Here is a 16,418-nt window from a genome sequence, read left to right as displayed (position 1 = left end):
ACTTTCAATTTGCATTGGAATATTATTTTTATTTGCCGCACAACGCAGAATATCTGCGAAGAGACTGCATCAGCGGTGCACAATTGCGCACGCACACAGTTTAGAGGGACCATTAGCTTCTGACTTATTTTTTTTTTGGGTACACCGTCCTGCGATCGACCAGTCGAGCCACGCATTGTGCACCCGATATACAGTATTTGGAAAAACGACACAGTTGGGTGAGAGTCCAACTAAATTTTCATAATAAATGGATATGAATAATTTATTGACTCACATTAAACTCCATTACAAACTTAAACATCTATTAAAAAGAATCATTGAAATAAAAATCTCCCCAATGTGGACAAAAAAAAAAAAAAAAAATCATGACGTTTTCCAGCACTTTTGTCTCTTCAAGTGAGTTAAATACAAGTCTGGAGTTATTAGTACTTTAGTTTTTTGTGTGTCTCGTCGCCGGAAACATTCCGCCGACCAGTAAGTTGTCCATCTGTCCCAAAGCTAGATAGATAAAGTTCAGTAGATCTCGTCAGGCAGACCTCACGTCCTCGTGCTAAGGATTCTCCAAGGTCCTCAGTCAGTGAACCGGTTTCCTGGCAGACGTACGTTACAAAAGGGCCCACCTCTGTGCTCCTTGTAAATATTCAGTGAAAAGCGTAGAGCAAGAGGAGAACGGTGCAGACGCCGATCACAGTGCCGAGGATGAGGGAGTCCCGTCTCTTCCGGAGGTTGATCCGCTGGATGAGGCTGTTGATGGCTGGGAAGCGGTCTTGGAGAGGAAACCGTTAAGGACAATAAATACAGAGGGATCCTAATAAAAACGACCACAAAAAAAAAAAAAGCCGTTCCAACAGATCCCTGTAGATGGCGGCGTTGCATCGCTTTGGATATGAGATCGAGATTGGACAGTGACTCTCGGCTTGTCACGTCCATTATGAAATGCCAAGACGTTAAAAGCGGGACAAGTCGAGGCACATCAAACTCGGACAGTTATTTAAAAGTATGGTAGAAAGTGTCGTGGTTGGTAGTAGAAAGTTTCTTTTTACAAAAAGCCCATTTTCACCGCTTTTGGTTCAGAAATCCAAACCATGTTCTACTGCTGATTCCTGAAGAATGCAAAAAGCTGGAAACAAGCAGAGAGAAAGAAATCTACTTTTATTAGGTTTGTTACTCACTTCTTCTTCTTCTTCTTATCCTTTCGGCTTGTCCTGATTAGGGGTCGCCACAGCGTGTCATCTTTTTCCATCTAAGCCCATCTCGTGCATCCTCCTCTCTTAACACCCACTGTCCTCTTGTCCTCCCTCACAACATCCATCAACCTTTTCTTTGGTCTTCCGCTCGCTCTCTTCCCTGGCAGCTCCATCCTTACCATCCTCCTACCAATATACTCACTCTCTCGCCTCTGAACATGTCTAAACCATCTAAGTCTGCTCTCTCGAACCTTGTCTCCAAAATATCCAACTTTGGATGTCCCTCGAACGAGCTCATTTCTAATCCTCAACATCTTCATTTCTGCTTCCTGTTGTCTCTTGAGCGCCACCGTCTGTAATCCGTAGATCACGGCCGGCCTCACCACTGTTTTATAAACTTTGCCCTTCATCCTAGCGGAGACTCTTCTGTCACGTAACGCACCAGACACCTTCCGCCAACTATTCCACCCCGCTTGGACCCGTTTCTTCACTTCCTTCCCACACTCTCCATTGCTCTGTATTGTTGACCCCAAGTATTTGAAGTCGTCCACCCTCGCTATCTCTTCTCTGTCGCCTCACTCTTTCGCCTCCACCCCTCTCATTCACACACACAGTTTTACTTCATTCCTCCCCTTTCCAGTGCATGCCTCCATCTTTCTAATTGTTCCTCCACCTGCTCCCTGCTTTCACTGCACTGTTTGTTTACTGACATCATCACAACATACAATACTGTGTGGGTTTTCATCAGGCAGTATCTGACAACCATCTGCAACGTTTAATGGAAAAATGAGCTGTAGCTTTAGCATAATCCTGCTAAATAAGTAATGCATAAATTAACCACCATGGGGGGACGGGACCAAAAACCATATTTTCTGCATTATGAGGCACACCTAAAAGCCTTTCATTTTCTCAAAAGCTGACAGTGCACCTTATAATCCGGTGCACCTTAGATATGGATCGATATTTAACCCATTAGTGCAGCTCCATCTAATGGGTGCATAACGTAACCCCAGCCACTACTGTAGCGTCTATTTTATGCACCTTATATATGAACAAAAATATTAAAATAGGCCATTTATTGAAGGTGCGCCTTGTAGTGCGGAAAATATGGCACCTCTCTGGCTTTCAAATTTGGTAGAGGTTAAAAGGATACTGGCCAGCGTGTTGACTCTGCTCTGTATGGATTTCAGCACGCCCCTTTGGGATGTCATATTCTCCTTGGTCGCCATGGCAATGCTGCAAAAGACGAGCAAATGATATGGATAATGTGAAAGCGAATCGGGACTAAACAATGGAGAATCCTTCACGTTAGAATCAGCTTTAATGGGCACGTATGTAACGACACGCAAGGAATTTTTTTCTCCGGCAGTCGGTGCTGCCCTCGTACAACATTGACTTAATCGGAACTATTCCTTATAAGAGTCACAGTTGTGCAAGATGCAGAGTCCATTTGTTTAGTCTTTGTTTAGGCTGCTTTTAGACTTTTGAAAACTAGGAGGATGAACACGGGACCACTTTCCATCCCGGTGAGGCAGCCCCCTCTCTCAGGAGGCTTTCTAACAAAGATGAGGAAATCATTTCATACATCACAGTTGTCTCGTCACGTCACGTCACGTCACGTTTCGAGAGCAGCTTGTCACAAAGCGTCGCAGGAGTGAGGCCGTGCGCCTCTCCGGGGGTGGAAGCTGCTGAGAGGGCAGTTAAGACCCCCCCCCCCACCCCACCACCACCACCACCCTCCCCAAGCAATGTGAAGGCGAGGATCATGTTCTCCTCAGTCAGGTACAAAACACTTGCTGACTGCAGCAACTTCCCAAAGTCTTTCTTTCAATATGAACGACGACACACACAACCAAAAGGTGATTGGATGAAAAAGCTACTGGTTAATACTCGGATGGAACCAGCACCATTAAATTGGGTCAATTTACCGTAATTCCCGGCCTACAGAGCGCACCTGGTTATAAACCTCACCCAGTACATTTGTAAAGTAAATACCATTTGGTACATACATAGGACGCAGCTGTGTAAAATCCGCAAGTGCCCACATTGAAACATGAGATATTTAGAAGACAGAAAGACAGTACAAAGAGTTTAACGCTAGCGCCACCGTGCTAACGCTAGTGGTAGCACTAACGCTAACACCGCCTTAACAGGGCCGGTTAAAAAAAAAAAAAAAAAAAAAAAACATACCAGTAAAAAAAAAAAAATAATTGAGACACGACAGTAACATGCTAGCGCAGCGCTAACAGGACCGGTCCGGTAAAAGTCACTTCCTCGGCACATATATTCCACCGCTGTCACTCTTACCTTTTCCGCCCAAGCGCCCCCTTGCGGCCGTTTGAAAAAAAAAAAATGCACAAATTAGCAGCATGACCGCATAAACCTCAGGGTTGAAAGCGTGTGAAAAAAAGTCGCGGCTCATAGGCCGGAAATTACGGTAATAAGAACAACCATTCATGTACAAGGATTAAGCCACGTTAAAAATGAATGGACACTTCTACATGCACGTGTAGCTGTGTGTGCAGGATTTGTACTATTTCAGTGACAAAGGTCACGAATAAAAGACTGCTGGAGCAGTAAGTCCCAGAGGGGCCATTGTTGACCAGATCAAATATGCGTGTAATTTCGACAGGCCTGAGGGGTGGAAAATGGAGCAGAGACCGGCGAGGAATTTATGATGCCTCAAGAAAAATGAAATGAAAAGAGTTGTTTATTGTGTCACGGTAAAAGTGCAATTCATTATCAGGGTGGACATGATTGAATGGCCAGCATTTACGGCCAGGATGGTAACACGACTCCCAGGCTTATCCGTATCTACAGTGAGCAACTTGAGTTGGGGATGGCAAATTCCACTTGCGTCACTTTCAAGTTATTTAGTCGCCGTTTTTCTCTCTGACAACAACAATTTTGTCCTTGATGTGACAGTAGCAAGAAAGTAATCCACGACTGGAAAACGAAAGTTAGCTTCCTCACGTGGACGCTGTTCAAGGCTCTTACCTTATTGTGTCGTCCATCAGTCGGTCGGAGCTACAAATGAAAGGAAAGACAAGGATAAGTTAGTTAACAACCAGATTATTTATTGTACTGACAAAACCGATATAACCAACATTTGAACTAAACTAAGCTTTTGTACTGCACTGTACATGTATTTTATTCAATGAAATACGTTATTTAATACATTTTAATTAGATTTTTTGCAGTGATTTAGGAGGGAGATGTTTATTTTATCAAAATAAATGTAAAAAATGAAAAAAAATCCTGTCAGCAATATAAATATGATATAAAAAAAAAATCACAATATGCACAATAGGTAAACCGTGATATTACCGTAATTTCAGGCCTACAAGCCCCGACTTTATTCACGTTTTCAACCCTGCGTCTTATGCAGCTGATTTGCGCATTTTTTTTCTAACGGCCGCAAGGGGGCACTTGAGCGGAAAAGTAAGAGTGAGACCGGTGGAATATGTGTGCCGAGGAAGTGACTTTTACCGGTATGTGTTTTTTTTATGGCACTGTTAGCGCTGCACTAGTGTTAGCGTCTTGCTGCTGTGTTACTGCTGTGTCTCGGGGCTTTTTACCGGTATGTTTTTTGTTAAACTGGCGCTGTTAGCACCGCGCTAGCGTTAGCGCCGCACAAGTGTGTTGCTGCCGTGTCTCAGTGATTTAGGTATGTTTTATTCTTTTTTTTTTTTTTTTAACAGCCCTGTTCGGGCTACCGTGTTGTTCCTATGTTAAGCTAAACTAAGGTATTAAAATTTGTACCATCTTTGTAAATATCTTGTGTTTCAATGTGGCTTTCAATGTGGGCGCTTTTACACAGGTGTGGCTTATGTATGCACCAAATGGTATTTCCTTTACAAATGTACTACGTGAGGCTTATGAACAGTAGGCCGGAAATTATGGTACAATGGATTACTGTGGACGTATATCGTGCAAAACATTTCACGAGGAAACCCAAACTCAGCTTGTATATAAAAACTTTTGAAAAAAGGTGCTTGTGTTCATTTGATAATTTAAAAAGCAATTATGAGGGAAGATGCAAAAAGGCTACTAGTGCATCTAATAGACCACGATTTAGCTGAACCTTTTTAATACCAAAGTAATCCATCTAATGGGGCCATGACTGAAGTATGCACTTCTGTTCGAACTGTATTACCAATGCTGAAACTAGAGACATAAAAGCATTCTTTTTGACAGGAAGTCCCTATCAGTGTGACCACCCCCCATTAGTCTTTCTTTCTAGCATAAACCTTTAATGGAGCTGCACCTCCTTCCCTCTGGTTTATTAATGACCGCCCACCTTTATGGCGAAGAGATGGAAAAACAGATGCAACGATCGGGAGCTACAGATACGAAGCGCAGATTACTGCACAAAAAGCGACAGCGGTGAACACAAATTTAATAAGTACGCAACATCACCGGCGAAACGAAATTAGTGCCGGTCAGTCTGAATGATTCTGATCTCCTGACGGACATGCGCGATTTGTATCACAGAAATCAGGTCAAAGGCTATAAAATAATTTAGAACAAATTGAACAAAAACTGTAAAGTAATCCCATTGTAATTCATAGTGCATTATCTGTGCAATACAAGTGTGACTCGGGCTACTAACACATTTTCGATGATGCTCTTACAGCATTATTTCCCAAGCAATGGCCCTAATAGTGTCAAGTGTCAATCAATCGAGTGTAACTTAATGTACATCTTCACTCTCCTATTTCCTCTTCCATCCATGGTGGAGGGGAAGCCCTGTAATATGGGATGTGGTTCAGCGAGATAATTTCATTTATCAGAATGCTGATGAGATGGACTAGGCTAGCATGCATAGGAGAAAGTGCTTCCATTTCTTTTTTGTGTCATCGTGACTACTGTTACAGGAAAAAAGCCAGTTGACAATAGAAATTCATTAGTGTTGGTGCAGGTGACTCACTTGGCACTCATTTAAGTGCGTGCACACCCTGCTGAGATCCCATTTTATAGTCCTCATAGGTTGCTTCTCTCGCTCATGCTGAGCCCTCTAATTTTACCGTTCGCCAGTAGTGAGCCGTCTGGACCAACCTGCTTTCTCTGCTGCTCCATAATCACTCGTGTAGGTCGATGCAACATCAACTAAATTAACAGTGAGAGTGCTTCTTTAACTTACAAATTTTCCTCAGATAGCTGGGCTACAATAAAGTACCGTAATTTCCGGCCTATAGGATGCGATTTCTTCCCCCCCCCCCCCCACACGCTTTCAACCCTGCGGTTTATGCTGTGATGCGGCTAATTTGTGCATTTTTTCTTAACGGCCGCAAGGGGGCACTCGAGCAGAAAAAAAATAAAAAGAATGAGATCAGTGGAATATATGTGCCGAGAAAGTGACTTTTATCGGTATGTTGTTTTTTTTTAAACTGCCCCTGTTAGTTCCGTGCTGGCATTAGCACTGTGCTAGCATCCTGTGTTACTGCCATGTCTCAGTGATTTTTACCGCCATGTTTTTTGTTTTCAACCGGCCCTGATAGTGCTGTGCTAGCATGTTGCTCCTGTGTTATTGCTGCGCCCTGTAAGTACCGCGCTAGCGTAAGCACTGCGCTAGCGTGTTTCTGCCGACACTCATTGATTTAGGTATGTTTTTTTTTTTTGTTTTTTTTTTTTTAAATCGACTCTGTTAGTGCTGTGCTACTGTATTGCTGCCACAGGTGTTTTTTTTTTTAACCGGTATGTTGTTTTTTTTAAACTAGCCTTGTTCGTGGTACCGTGTTATCGCTATGTTAAGCTAAGCTAAAGTATTAAAATTTTGAAAACTCTCTGTGTACCGTCTTTCTTAAATATCTCATGTTTCAATGTGGGCACCTGCGGTTTAAGTATGTACCAAATGGTATTTCCTTTACAAATGCACTGGGTGAGGCTTATAATCAGGTGCGCACTATAGGCCGGAAATTACGCTGAGCATTTTTGCATCGTCTGATTGGTCACCACATGCCAAATTCTACTAACAAAACATTTGAAGCATTATGACCATGCCAACAGAACCAGCACCTCTGGTAAGTATAATGTATTTCATGTCTATTTGTGTTTTGTCATGGTATTAGATATTTTGCAGTGCTCCGGCTGATGTACATGGCACAGTTGTGTACAAGATTTCTATACAGTATTGATGGCTTCTATAACTGTGACGTTGTGGTTGTTTAAATCGGGTAAATCCGAGGTACCACATTCACAACATGAGCCAACCACTGCCTTCTGATCCAACTGAGCTCTGCTTGTGATGCAGAAAAAAAACAAAGCATCCTCTTGTCTTACATAAGAGAACTGCACAGGAACTTACTTTCTCAGATGCTCATGTTCCTTCAGAAACAGCTCCGTTCTTCTGTTGTTGACACCAGAACCGCTTTTATACATTCTAAAATGCAGAAGAAGAAGAAGTGAAACATACAGGTTAAAATGTAGACAACAAATAATTTAACAGTTTACTTAAAAGACTGGCTTTTTTATTTTAAGTGAGGAAGTAATGGCAAAATCTATGCACGCCCTCAAAGTCAAAGGCATGCAGCAGATGCTTAAATCCCTAAACATCTCTCTGAAACTATGAAAGACATTAGGCTGACACTCGTACTACCAAGAGTAATTTCCTGTTGCCACGGGGTGATGCTTTGAATAATTAAGGAAAGCGGTGTGTGAATCACTTCAGGGTGGGGCTGAGAATCTTACTGAAGCTCTGACTTTCTGAATCATTAAAAGGAGAATCCGCAAACTATAACTCCAAATATTTTCTTGGAAAAAAAAAAAAAAAAAAAAATGGAACAGTAACTGGTGGTTTGTGACATATCAAGTACTGTAAAGCTACAACTCTATCTTACGTTAACATTGTAAAATTCCCATTTTGGTATGACTTTTGTGTCGATCGGTTTCAATAAAATAGAAGGCGCCAATACCACAGCATTTCCTTTCATCTCTTTTTCCATTAAGAGCCTTTCTGTGGTTCACTGGTAGAAAGAATAATGTGAAACAGCAGCGAGAGGAAACGTCGGCTTGCATCGACCATTACTTAAAACAACAAATGAGTGGTTCCACAGGAAGTAGAACGGTAAAAATTCAGAAGAGTCATATAAGATTTATATAACTGCAACACTACATAGCGGATTGCGCAAGCTTTTTAAATTTAAACTTCTTCTACCCTGGGAAGAGCCAGACGGTATACAGCAACTGCAAATTGGAATTGTCTTAACAGAATGTGAGTGTTGCGGAAAGGGACCAGAAATAATGAAACCTTAAAATTCCTACAGCTTAGTTCTTACATTTGGGAACCTACAAATATCGCAAGTCCTGTGACACACACAAGTATGTTTTGCTTTTAGTGATACCATGACAGAAATGTACTGATGACAAAGAATCTATGACAATAATGATCAAGCTGAAAATGAAATTTACCATAATATCCGGCCAACAGACCGTAGCCTAACCAAGTAGATTTGTAAAGAAAATACCGTCTGGTACATAAATAAGCCGCACCTGTGTAAAAGCCGCAAGTGCCCACATTGAAACCCACATTAAAACTCGAGATATTTACAAAGAAAAATGGTACACAAAGAGAGTTTTCAAAGTTTTAATACCTTAGCTTAGCTTAACATAGCAACAACACGGTAGCACGAACAGGGCCGGTTATAAAAAAAAACAACAACAAAAAAAATATATATATCACCGAGACGCGGCAGTCATACAGCAGCAACACGCTAGCGCAACGGTAACGGTTAAAAAAAAAAAGAAAAAAAAAAACACAGGTAAAACTCACTTCCTCGGCACATATAGTCCACCGGTCTCACTCACGTTAGAAAACAAAATGCAAAAATTAGCCACATCACAGGGTTGAAAGCGTGTGAAAAAAGTCGCGGCTTATAGGCCGGAAATTACAGTACTGCAATGTTGAGCAGAGAAATTCATAATTCAAAGTAAGCAATCAAGCCTCGACCACCTTGACGTTACGTGATCCTGCAGTTAACCAAGATCAAGTCTGGTGCCTTCATCTCTTTTCGCAACGGATTTGACCATTTGATACGCACACATTTGTCCAGGCTGCTTCGTACAGTAAAGTCAACAACAATAATAAAAGAATGAAGTGCCCCACTCCCTCAATACACGTTGGTGGTGGTGGTATCATTTCTTATTATGGGATGGCGTATGGTAAAATTAGATCCCATGTGCAAGATTTTACCTCAAAGCTGAATTTCATTTGGGTTGCCAGTAAACATATGCAGCTTAGGTACTAAGTATTCAGGCTTCTACATTTGCGTATAGCAGTTAACAGAAGATAAATGAACGATGAAAGGCACACACCATGAAAATATTTCCTGCATACAAATTCTTCATGGTACTACAATAATACTATTATGAAGACGGCTCAAGTTATGGCTTAGTGAATTTTAGTGGATGGGTTATTATACCAATCGCAGCAAACGTCACACACCCATTTCTGTGATGCAACTCATTTATCGTCAGCAGCAGCAGTTAACAGCTTCTGGCTAGCGCGCTCTCTTTGGCTTCTGGTCATTTAACTCAGCCCCACCCGCACATAAGGAAAAAACAGAGTTGAAGAACAGAGGAAGCTCTTGGAGAGGGTGGCAAAAAAAAAAAAAAACAAGTACGGAAGCAGACACCGTATAGCAAATGCACCCATTTCATTCCTGGTACTCCACCCAAAAGCTGCTGACTGCAATGGTAGTAAGGACCATCCAATCAGCAGGAACGAAGCAAGTCTTTTTAAAAAGAGCAACGATGCTGTAGTTTTTTTTGTTGCTGACAATAAGAGTATGAGCAGTAGTCCGAGTTCTGCTCCGTTTCATTTTGCTGGCATGAATGGAACACCGACTGGTAACCCAGTTTTACTTGTGCAAAAAAATGATTTGGGAATAAGGCTCAACAACACGTCGTGCAAGATGGAAAAATGTGTTGTTTACTCACGAGACTGTGACTATTTTATAAATTATATGAGCACTGTTACGCAAACAACTTAACTAGATTGTATCTGAAGTGCTCTAGTGCCCCCTTTCTACACAAATAATAGCTGCAACCAGAGCATCCATCCATCCATCATCCAAGCCGCTAATCCTCACAAGGGTCACGGAGAGCTGGAGCCTATCCCGGCTAGCTTCGGGCAAAAGGCAAATACATACTCTTCACAATTTTTTCCTGATAAATTTAAATGTCACAAACAGGAATGGAACGCCCAAATCTCTGCAGAAGTGACAAGATTGTGTGTCATATGTGGCAAAGGGAGGATCACTGAATCTACTAGTGATTTGAGTTTCTTAACATGAAAAACTCACTTTGTATCACATATTCTGTATATTTGGTATTGCGATTTGCTTTTCTGGCTGCCATTTTGTAACGGGCAGCCAGAAAAGAAAGATGTGTGGACAGGTTTCCTACTAAGCACTACGCAGGGGATCATGGGAGATGTGGTTTGCTTCAAAGACAGGCTCACTCAATAGTTCCAGGAAAAAATGTGGGAAAAAAAAACCGACTGTGATACACCCATGATCCCCTGCAACGTCAGGGAGAGGAAATTATAAATTGATTGATTCATAAAAGGCAAAACAACCACAAAAACAAACCATGTTATATTACAAAAAGTGGTAATTAAAACTGAGGGATGTTATTTTTATTCATACATCTCTTTAGCTCTTGTATTAGATTGTGTCAAGCAAGAAAACGTGATTTTTCACTCATTGCAAATGACTTTATGATCTACCCAAAACATTCGTCATTAATCTTTACACTATCAGATCAACAACATGGACAATTCTGGTTGCATTCAATTCATTTGCACTGACTGTTAAGATAGCGCTTAGGCACACCTTATAAGGTATATGAGGTGATACATTATACCCTAATTCCCGGCCTACAAAGCACACCTGGTTATAAGCCTCACCCAGTATATTTGTAAAGGAAATACCGTTTGGTACATACATTTGCCGCAGCTGTGTAAGTGCCGCAAGTGCCCACATTGAAAACCACATTGGAATACGAGATATTTACAAAGAAAGACGGTACGCAGCTAGTGCTATAAGGCCGGTTAAAAAAAAAAAAAAAACATACCGGTAAAAATCACTGAGACACGGCAGTAACACACTAGCGCAGCACTAAGGGGGCCGGACTGGTAAAAGTCAATTCCTCGGCACATATATTCCACCGCTCGAGTCCCCCCTTGTGGCCATTAGAAAACATGCGCAAATTAGCAGCATCACCGCATAAACCGCAGGATTGAAAGCGTGTGAAAAAGGTCGCGGCTTATAGGCCGGAAATTACAGTACTTTGAATTGGATTTCATGCATTGACCAACAACTCAAGTATATATACACACACACAGTCTATAAGTACAATTACTCGTGTTGGAAAGCGCAGAACAACTTGGAATTACTTTGCATTAGGCCTAAGCAGGTATGAGGCAGCTACAGGAAGTCTGCATATTCAGTGGATGGAGGCAATCAATCGGAATCCTGCAGTGCTCACTGTACGGTGGTGGCGTCCAGGTCGATAAGCTATTACCAAGCAAACGACAACAGTCATTGTCTGATGGCACATTTCTATACACTCACTCACTCACAGCTGAAGCAATCAGAGGCCAGGACACACTTTTCCCAACGCAAAGAGGCTCTGAATCTTCCTTCAGAGCCACGTGGAGGTCAAGGTTAACATATTCCTTTGGCTAATAATGAATGCAAACAATTAGAATCATCTATTTGAATTAAAAAAGCAACAGCAACTTGGTTAAGTTATTTTGGTTGCGGCCCTGAACCATTGGGATGAATTTATACAGCATGGTTCTAATTATCCCAACACCCCCCACACCCTACCCCCCAAAAAAGCGGCTTCATTTGGATATGCAGACTACAAATAAAACCACAGGGAACTGAACACCTATAAAGTTTCCTCCTCTGTTGTCGCCACCCAGAGTTGACACATTGTTATTCATATGCAATGTTGTTCCATGAAAATAAATTTGTAATAATGGGTATGCCTCACTTGATATCTACATGTAAATTAACAGAGCTACATAGATCTAGGTAGTATTAAATAAAAATTCGGCACTTAAGAGCTGCAGTGTAAAGTCCTTTTCAAACTGCATTGCAGCAGACAGGATACATGTGGCTCAACTATTTTATTTTAAATGACTATTTCTACCATTAAAAATCCTAAAATCACATTTCTACCACCTCCGACCAACCTGTTGAACTCAAGTTAAAGATCTCCATCTATGGATCTGCCTTCTTTCACCAAGTCATGGGTACATTATTTGTCTTGTGTCCCACAGCTTGTGACACTGCATTTATTATTAATTACTCGATTCTCTTCATGTTGTTAAGAGTACAAATCTGTCAAAGCCTCTTGCTAGTGTTACACTGAAAACGCTCTGGAACCACCTCTCCTATTGTACGCTCAGCCTGCTCTCACAGTGTGCTGCCGTCTGAACTGAACATGTGCATTTCCATCGCGGCGGGAGTCACCCGCCTTGTCTACAGTGCCACAGCAGGATATACACAATAAATAAGGTAGCCAAAGACACACTGCACTCTGCTAAGTGCGGCGAAAACATGTCTTAAACTGAGTCCAACTGACTTTTAAAAGCCTGAGGACATGTCTCAAACGAGTGCACAAGTCACAGACACACACACAAAAAAAAAAGAATTATAAACAATCACTGAAGGTATTCAACGCCGATGTTTAAACAGACGATATTACATGTTTTCACAACAGTGACACTTACTCGATATCCTTTCTGACGGATCCTAATAGGTCTTCCCGTTCGCGGATCGCTAAGAAGTTTCCTTTGGTTTTGTGGAACTCGTGTGTGTAATCCTGGGATGGGAAAAAGGAAGAGATGTGTAAGGACGAGGGATAACGTCATTCAATTATGTATGCGTTTGTGGATATGAGAATGGATTTAATGAAGCTGTTCAACCCAGCTAGTTTGTAAGATGACAAACAAACTGGCATACCTGCAGAATGTCTCTGTGCCTCTGGAGGGTGTGCATGAGTGCGGCATTCAGCGAAGCGGTGCCCGGAGCAGTTGTGTACTCCGCCATCTTATCATTTACTGTCACCAGCTGACAAAAAAAAACAAAAAACAAAACTATAACTGATCCGTTGACAACATGAAGGAATGACACTATTCTAGTTTTTTTTTTAATTAATTAACTTTATTGACCATGATTTACTTACACAGTACATAACGTGATAACATTCACATAATAAATAACGGAGACTAAAATTAACAGTGACATTAAAAGTAGTTTAACTGTGAGTCAGCCTGTTGTGATTGTTAATAATGATCTTTCTGATGATCACAGGTCGTTCACTTACTTTGGCCAGGAGCTGCTCCATCTCCACTGACATGGTGTCAAACATCCTGTCCTGTGTGGAGTTATTTAGCAATGGTGTGGTGTCAGACCTAGAGGAAGGAACGACATGTACCCAAAAATTTAAATGCAATTAAAATACTAAACTGTTCCCAAAATAAAGTGTTGTGTAGAGAAACTTTGTGTGGCAAAAAGGGTTACCCCACATGTTCTTAAAGTGTATAGTGGACTGAGAAGTCTCAGTGGCACTGTCGCCAAACACTATTGTACAGTAATATTTGCATGAATCCTTTCAAAGGCATGTCACTATGACCTTGATTATATACTAATACTTTGGTAATTCTCAAAAGTAGATATGTGTCTACATGCACAAATGAAGTAAGTGATTTTATAGAAAATGGGTGATGTGAAAAGATATGCGCTTAAAGGGGAATTCTGGTGGTTTGCATTAACAATGTATCCAATAGGTCACGTAATATCTACTCTATTTTGACAATGTGATGTTAAATCCTCTCATTTAAATTAAAAAAAAAAAAAAAATATATCCACAATTGCAAATTCTCAGGTGCGCCGCCATTTTCCCGAGTCACATGACCTACGTGGGCAGAGGTGACGTGTTACGTGCCGTTCCAAACGCTCAATTACATGGGACACCATTAATGCCCAGCGCTGATTTCTCGTATTTATCCTCATCTGATGAAAAAATAAGCAGTATCGGTTGATCGGAAAGATGGAGGAATACTTCCATACAGATTTGAACCTATGGCCGAAAAGAATGCTGCCGAGCGGCAGAGCCGTGAGCCCGCTCCCCGGTTCCGCCGCTCCGTATGGTAGTATTCCTCCATCTTCCCGATCAACCGATACTGCTATTTATTCATCAGATGAGGATAAATACGAGAAATCAGCGCTGGGCATAAGAAAACAATATTAAATGAGACAGGATTTAACATCACATTGTCAAGATAGAGTACATATTCCATGACCTATTGGATACATTAATGCAAACCACCGGAATTTTCCTTTACGTTTTTGAGGAAATTGATCAAAACACAATAACAAGAAAAAAAAAAAACATGGGAAACTAATTCTACCGAGTTCTCAAGGCACATTCTAGGTGTTGAAACTGATTAGAGAAAATGTGCAAGTTCTTGAAACTGATTGGAGAAGAAAATTAAAAACATTATGCTCCAAATTCCACAAGTGTGATCTTAAGTGTTATTTGGTTTAGTTTAAATTGAACATATAATTTACTACAATCAAAATCAAAGTAAAAAGTAGCCTTGTTAGCCCCAGTAGTGAGTAATTATTGCTATCCCGCGACCACTGTCGGAGCCACAGTGACACGTCACGACTGTGTAAACACAAGGAGCAGCAAATCTACAAATTATCTCCGTAATTTCCCTACAGGAAAGAAGACAGTGGCGTATGATTGTTATCTTACGGAGTCTCCTCACCGTGCATCTCTGGAGCTGTTGTAGGTGGTACACAGTTTACTGAAGGAAACCAACTTCAGGTCCAGTTCGTTCTCCAACTGCCTGGCCTGTTTTCGTAGATCTAAAACACATGGCACGCACGACAAATGGGGTCGAACTCGAGACACGCAGGACAAGTTCATCACATCTAAGGGAATTGTGTTATTAACCACATGTGAAATGTTAGCTTCAAAAAAGCGTGTCAAATGCGTTTATGCGATGACGTGAAATCACTTCGCGCTTGGTTAGCTAGCTTGTGGGCAGCCAGGATACGAAACACGCAAGCACAACACCTTGGAGTGCACGCAGACGAATAAACAAATGAATGTTAATATTACAGAAGTACAGATTAAACTTCTGACATTCGAGTGAAATTTTAAACGCTTACCTTCCCAATAGTTGCTGCTTCCCATTCCTGCCATCTTTGTTTTGTCTGGAGACGTCACCAACTTCCGGGATTGGCCACCAGTGGAACCAAGCACCACGACTCAAAAAATTTATGTCGCCCTCTGTCGACCCGTTCTAACACTACATCTCACAATGATAGCGGATAACAAAACAATTTCAATAGTACAATAAATTATTTCTCTTGCCACCTTGTGGAGGAACTTTTGATTACTCCGCCTGCCATAACACGTTCCTGGCAGAGATAGATGAAAGCTCCATTATGCGTAGTGAATCATTTTCACCCCAATTCGAGGTATTATTACACATAAGCATCACATAACATTGTTTGGGAATCACTTACTATGCCACTGAAATATGAATATTTAGTTGTGTGAGATTTAGCACTGAAAAACAAGTGTTATTACAAAAGCTTTGGGCATCACTTAAACAACCCCAGGGAATTATTCTTTAGCCAAGACTAAAATGTTGCGATCCAAGGGTTTGTACACATTTACAAAATCAACTGATTTGTGTGTGAATTATTTGACACATGACAGACATTTCAGTTTATATAAAATCTTCACAATATTGCATAAGTCTCATCACATACACTCATTCAGACATGGTATGAACAACAAAAATACAATCGGACCCCCCCCCCAAAAAAGCATTAAAATTACTGAAAACACCTGCATTAAAAAATGAAAATCAGAAATTAAGGCAAGGGCTGAAGAAACCAAAATTGTGTGGAATTAAAAAAAAAAAAAATATATATATATATATATATAATATATATATATATATATATATATATGGCATCTTCCACTTCAGGAGCAACCAGACGGCGAAAACTCATTTGGTTTACAGAGTCCTTCAAATGAGACGGAACGTTATGAAATTTCTATGACAATCTTCATATTTGAAAAATGCTGACATTGCATGAATAAATGTATATTTTTAGCATTCAATCGGCTATTTAAAAAAAAACAAAAAAAGTCCTTGCACTGGCGTTTTAAACTGGACAAAATTCATGGCTT

At 40.9% G+C, this 16,418-nt stretch overlaps 1 protein-coding gene across 1 annotated transcript; it reads right to left on the bottom strand.

Moving 5' to 3' along the window:
* Positions 1 to 231: 231 nt before the first annotated feature.
* gosr1 (golgi SNAP receptor complex member 1) lies at positions 232 to 15,523 on the bottom strand. The gene is made up of 9 exons (XM_061826804.1): positions 15,383 to 15,523; positions 14,977 to 15,076; positions 13,527 to 13,614; positions 13,163 to 13,270; positions 12,931 to 13,022; positions 7,495 to 7,569; positions 4,185 to 4,214; positions 2,341 to 2,423; positions 232 to 766 (listed from the first exon to the last, which is right to left on the bottom strand). The coding sequence occupies exons 1-9, from the start codon at positions 15,414 to 15,416 to the stop codon at positions 642 to 644; spliced, it is 735 nt and encodes a 244-aa protein (XP_061682788.1). The 5' UTR covers positions 15,417 to 15,523; the 3' UTR covers positions 232 to 641.
* Between the last annotated feature and the right edge of the window lie 895 nt (positions 15,524 to 16,418).

The sequence above is a fragment of the Syngnathoides biaculeatus genome, chromosome 8 (assembly GCF_019802595.1).
Source record: "Syngnathoides biaculeatus isolate LvHL_M chromosome 8, ASM1980259v1, whole genome shotgun sequence".
Lineage (NCBI taxonomy): Eukaryota > Metazoa > Chordata > Actinopteri > Syngnathiformes > Syngnathidae > Syngnathoides > Syngnathoides biaculeatus.
Note: the sequence above shows the minus strand (reverse complement) of the source record. Positions and strands in the feature narration are given on the sequence as shown.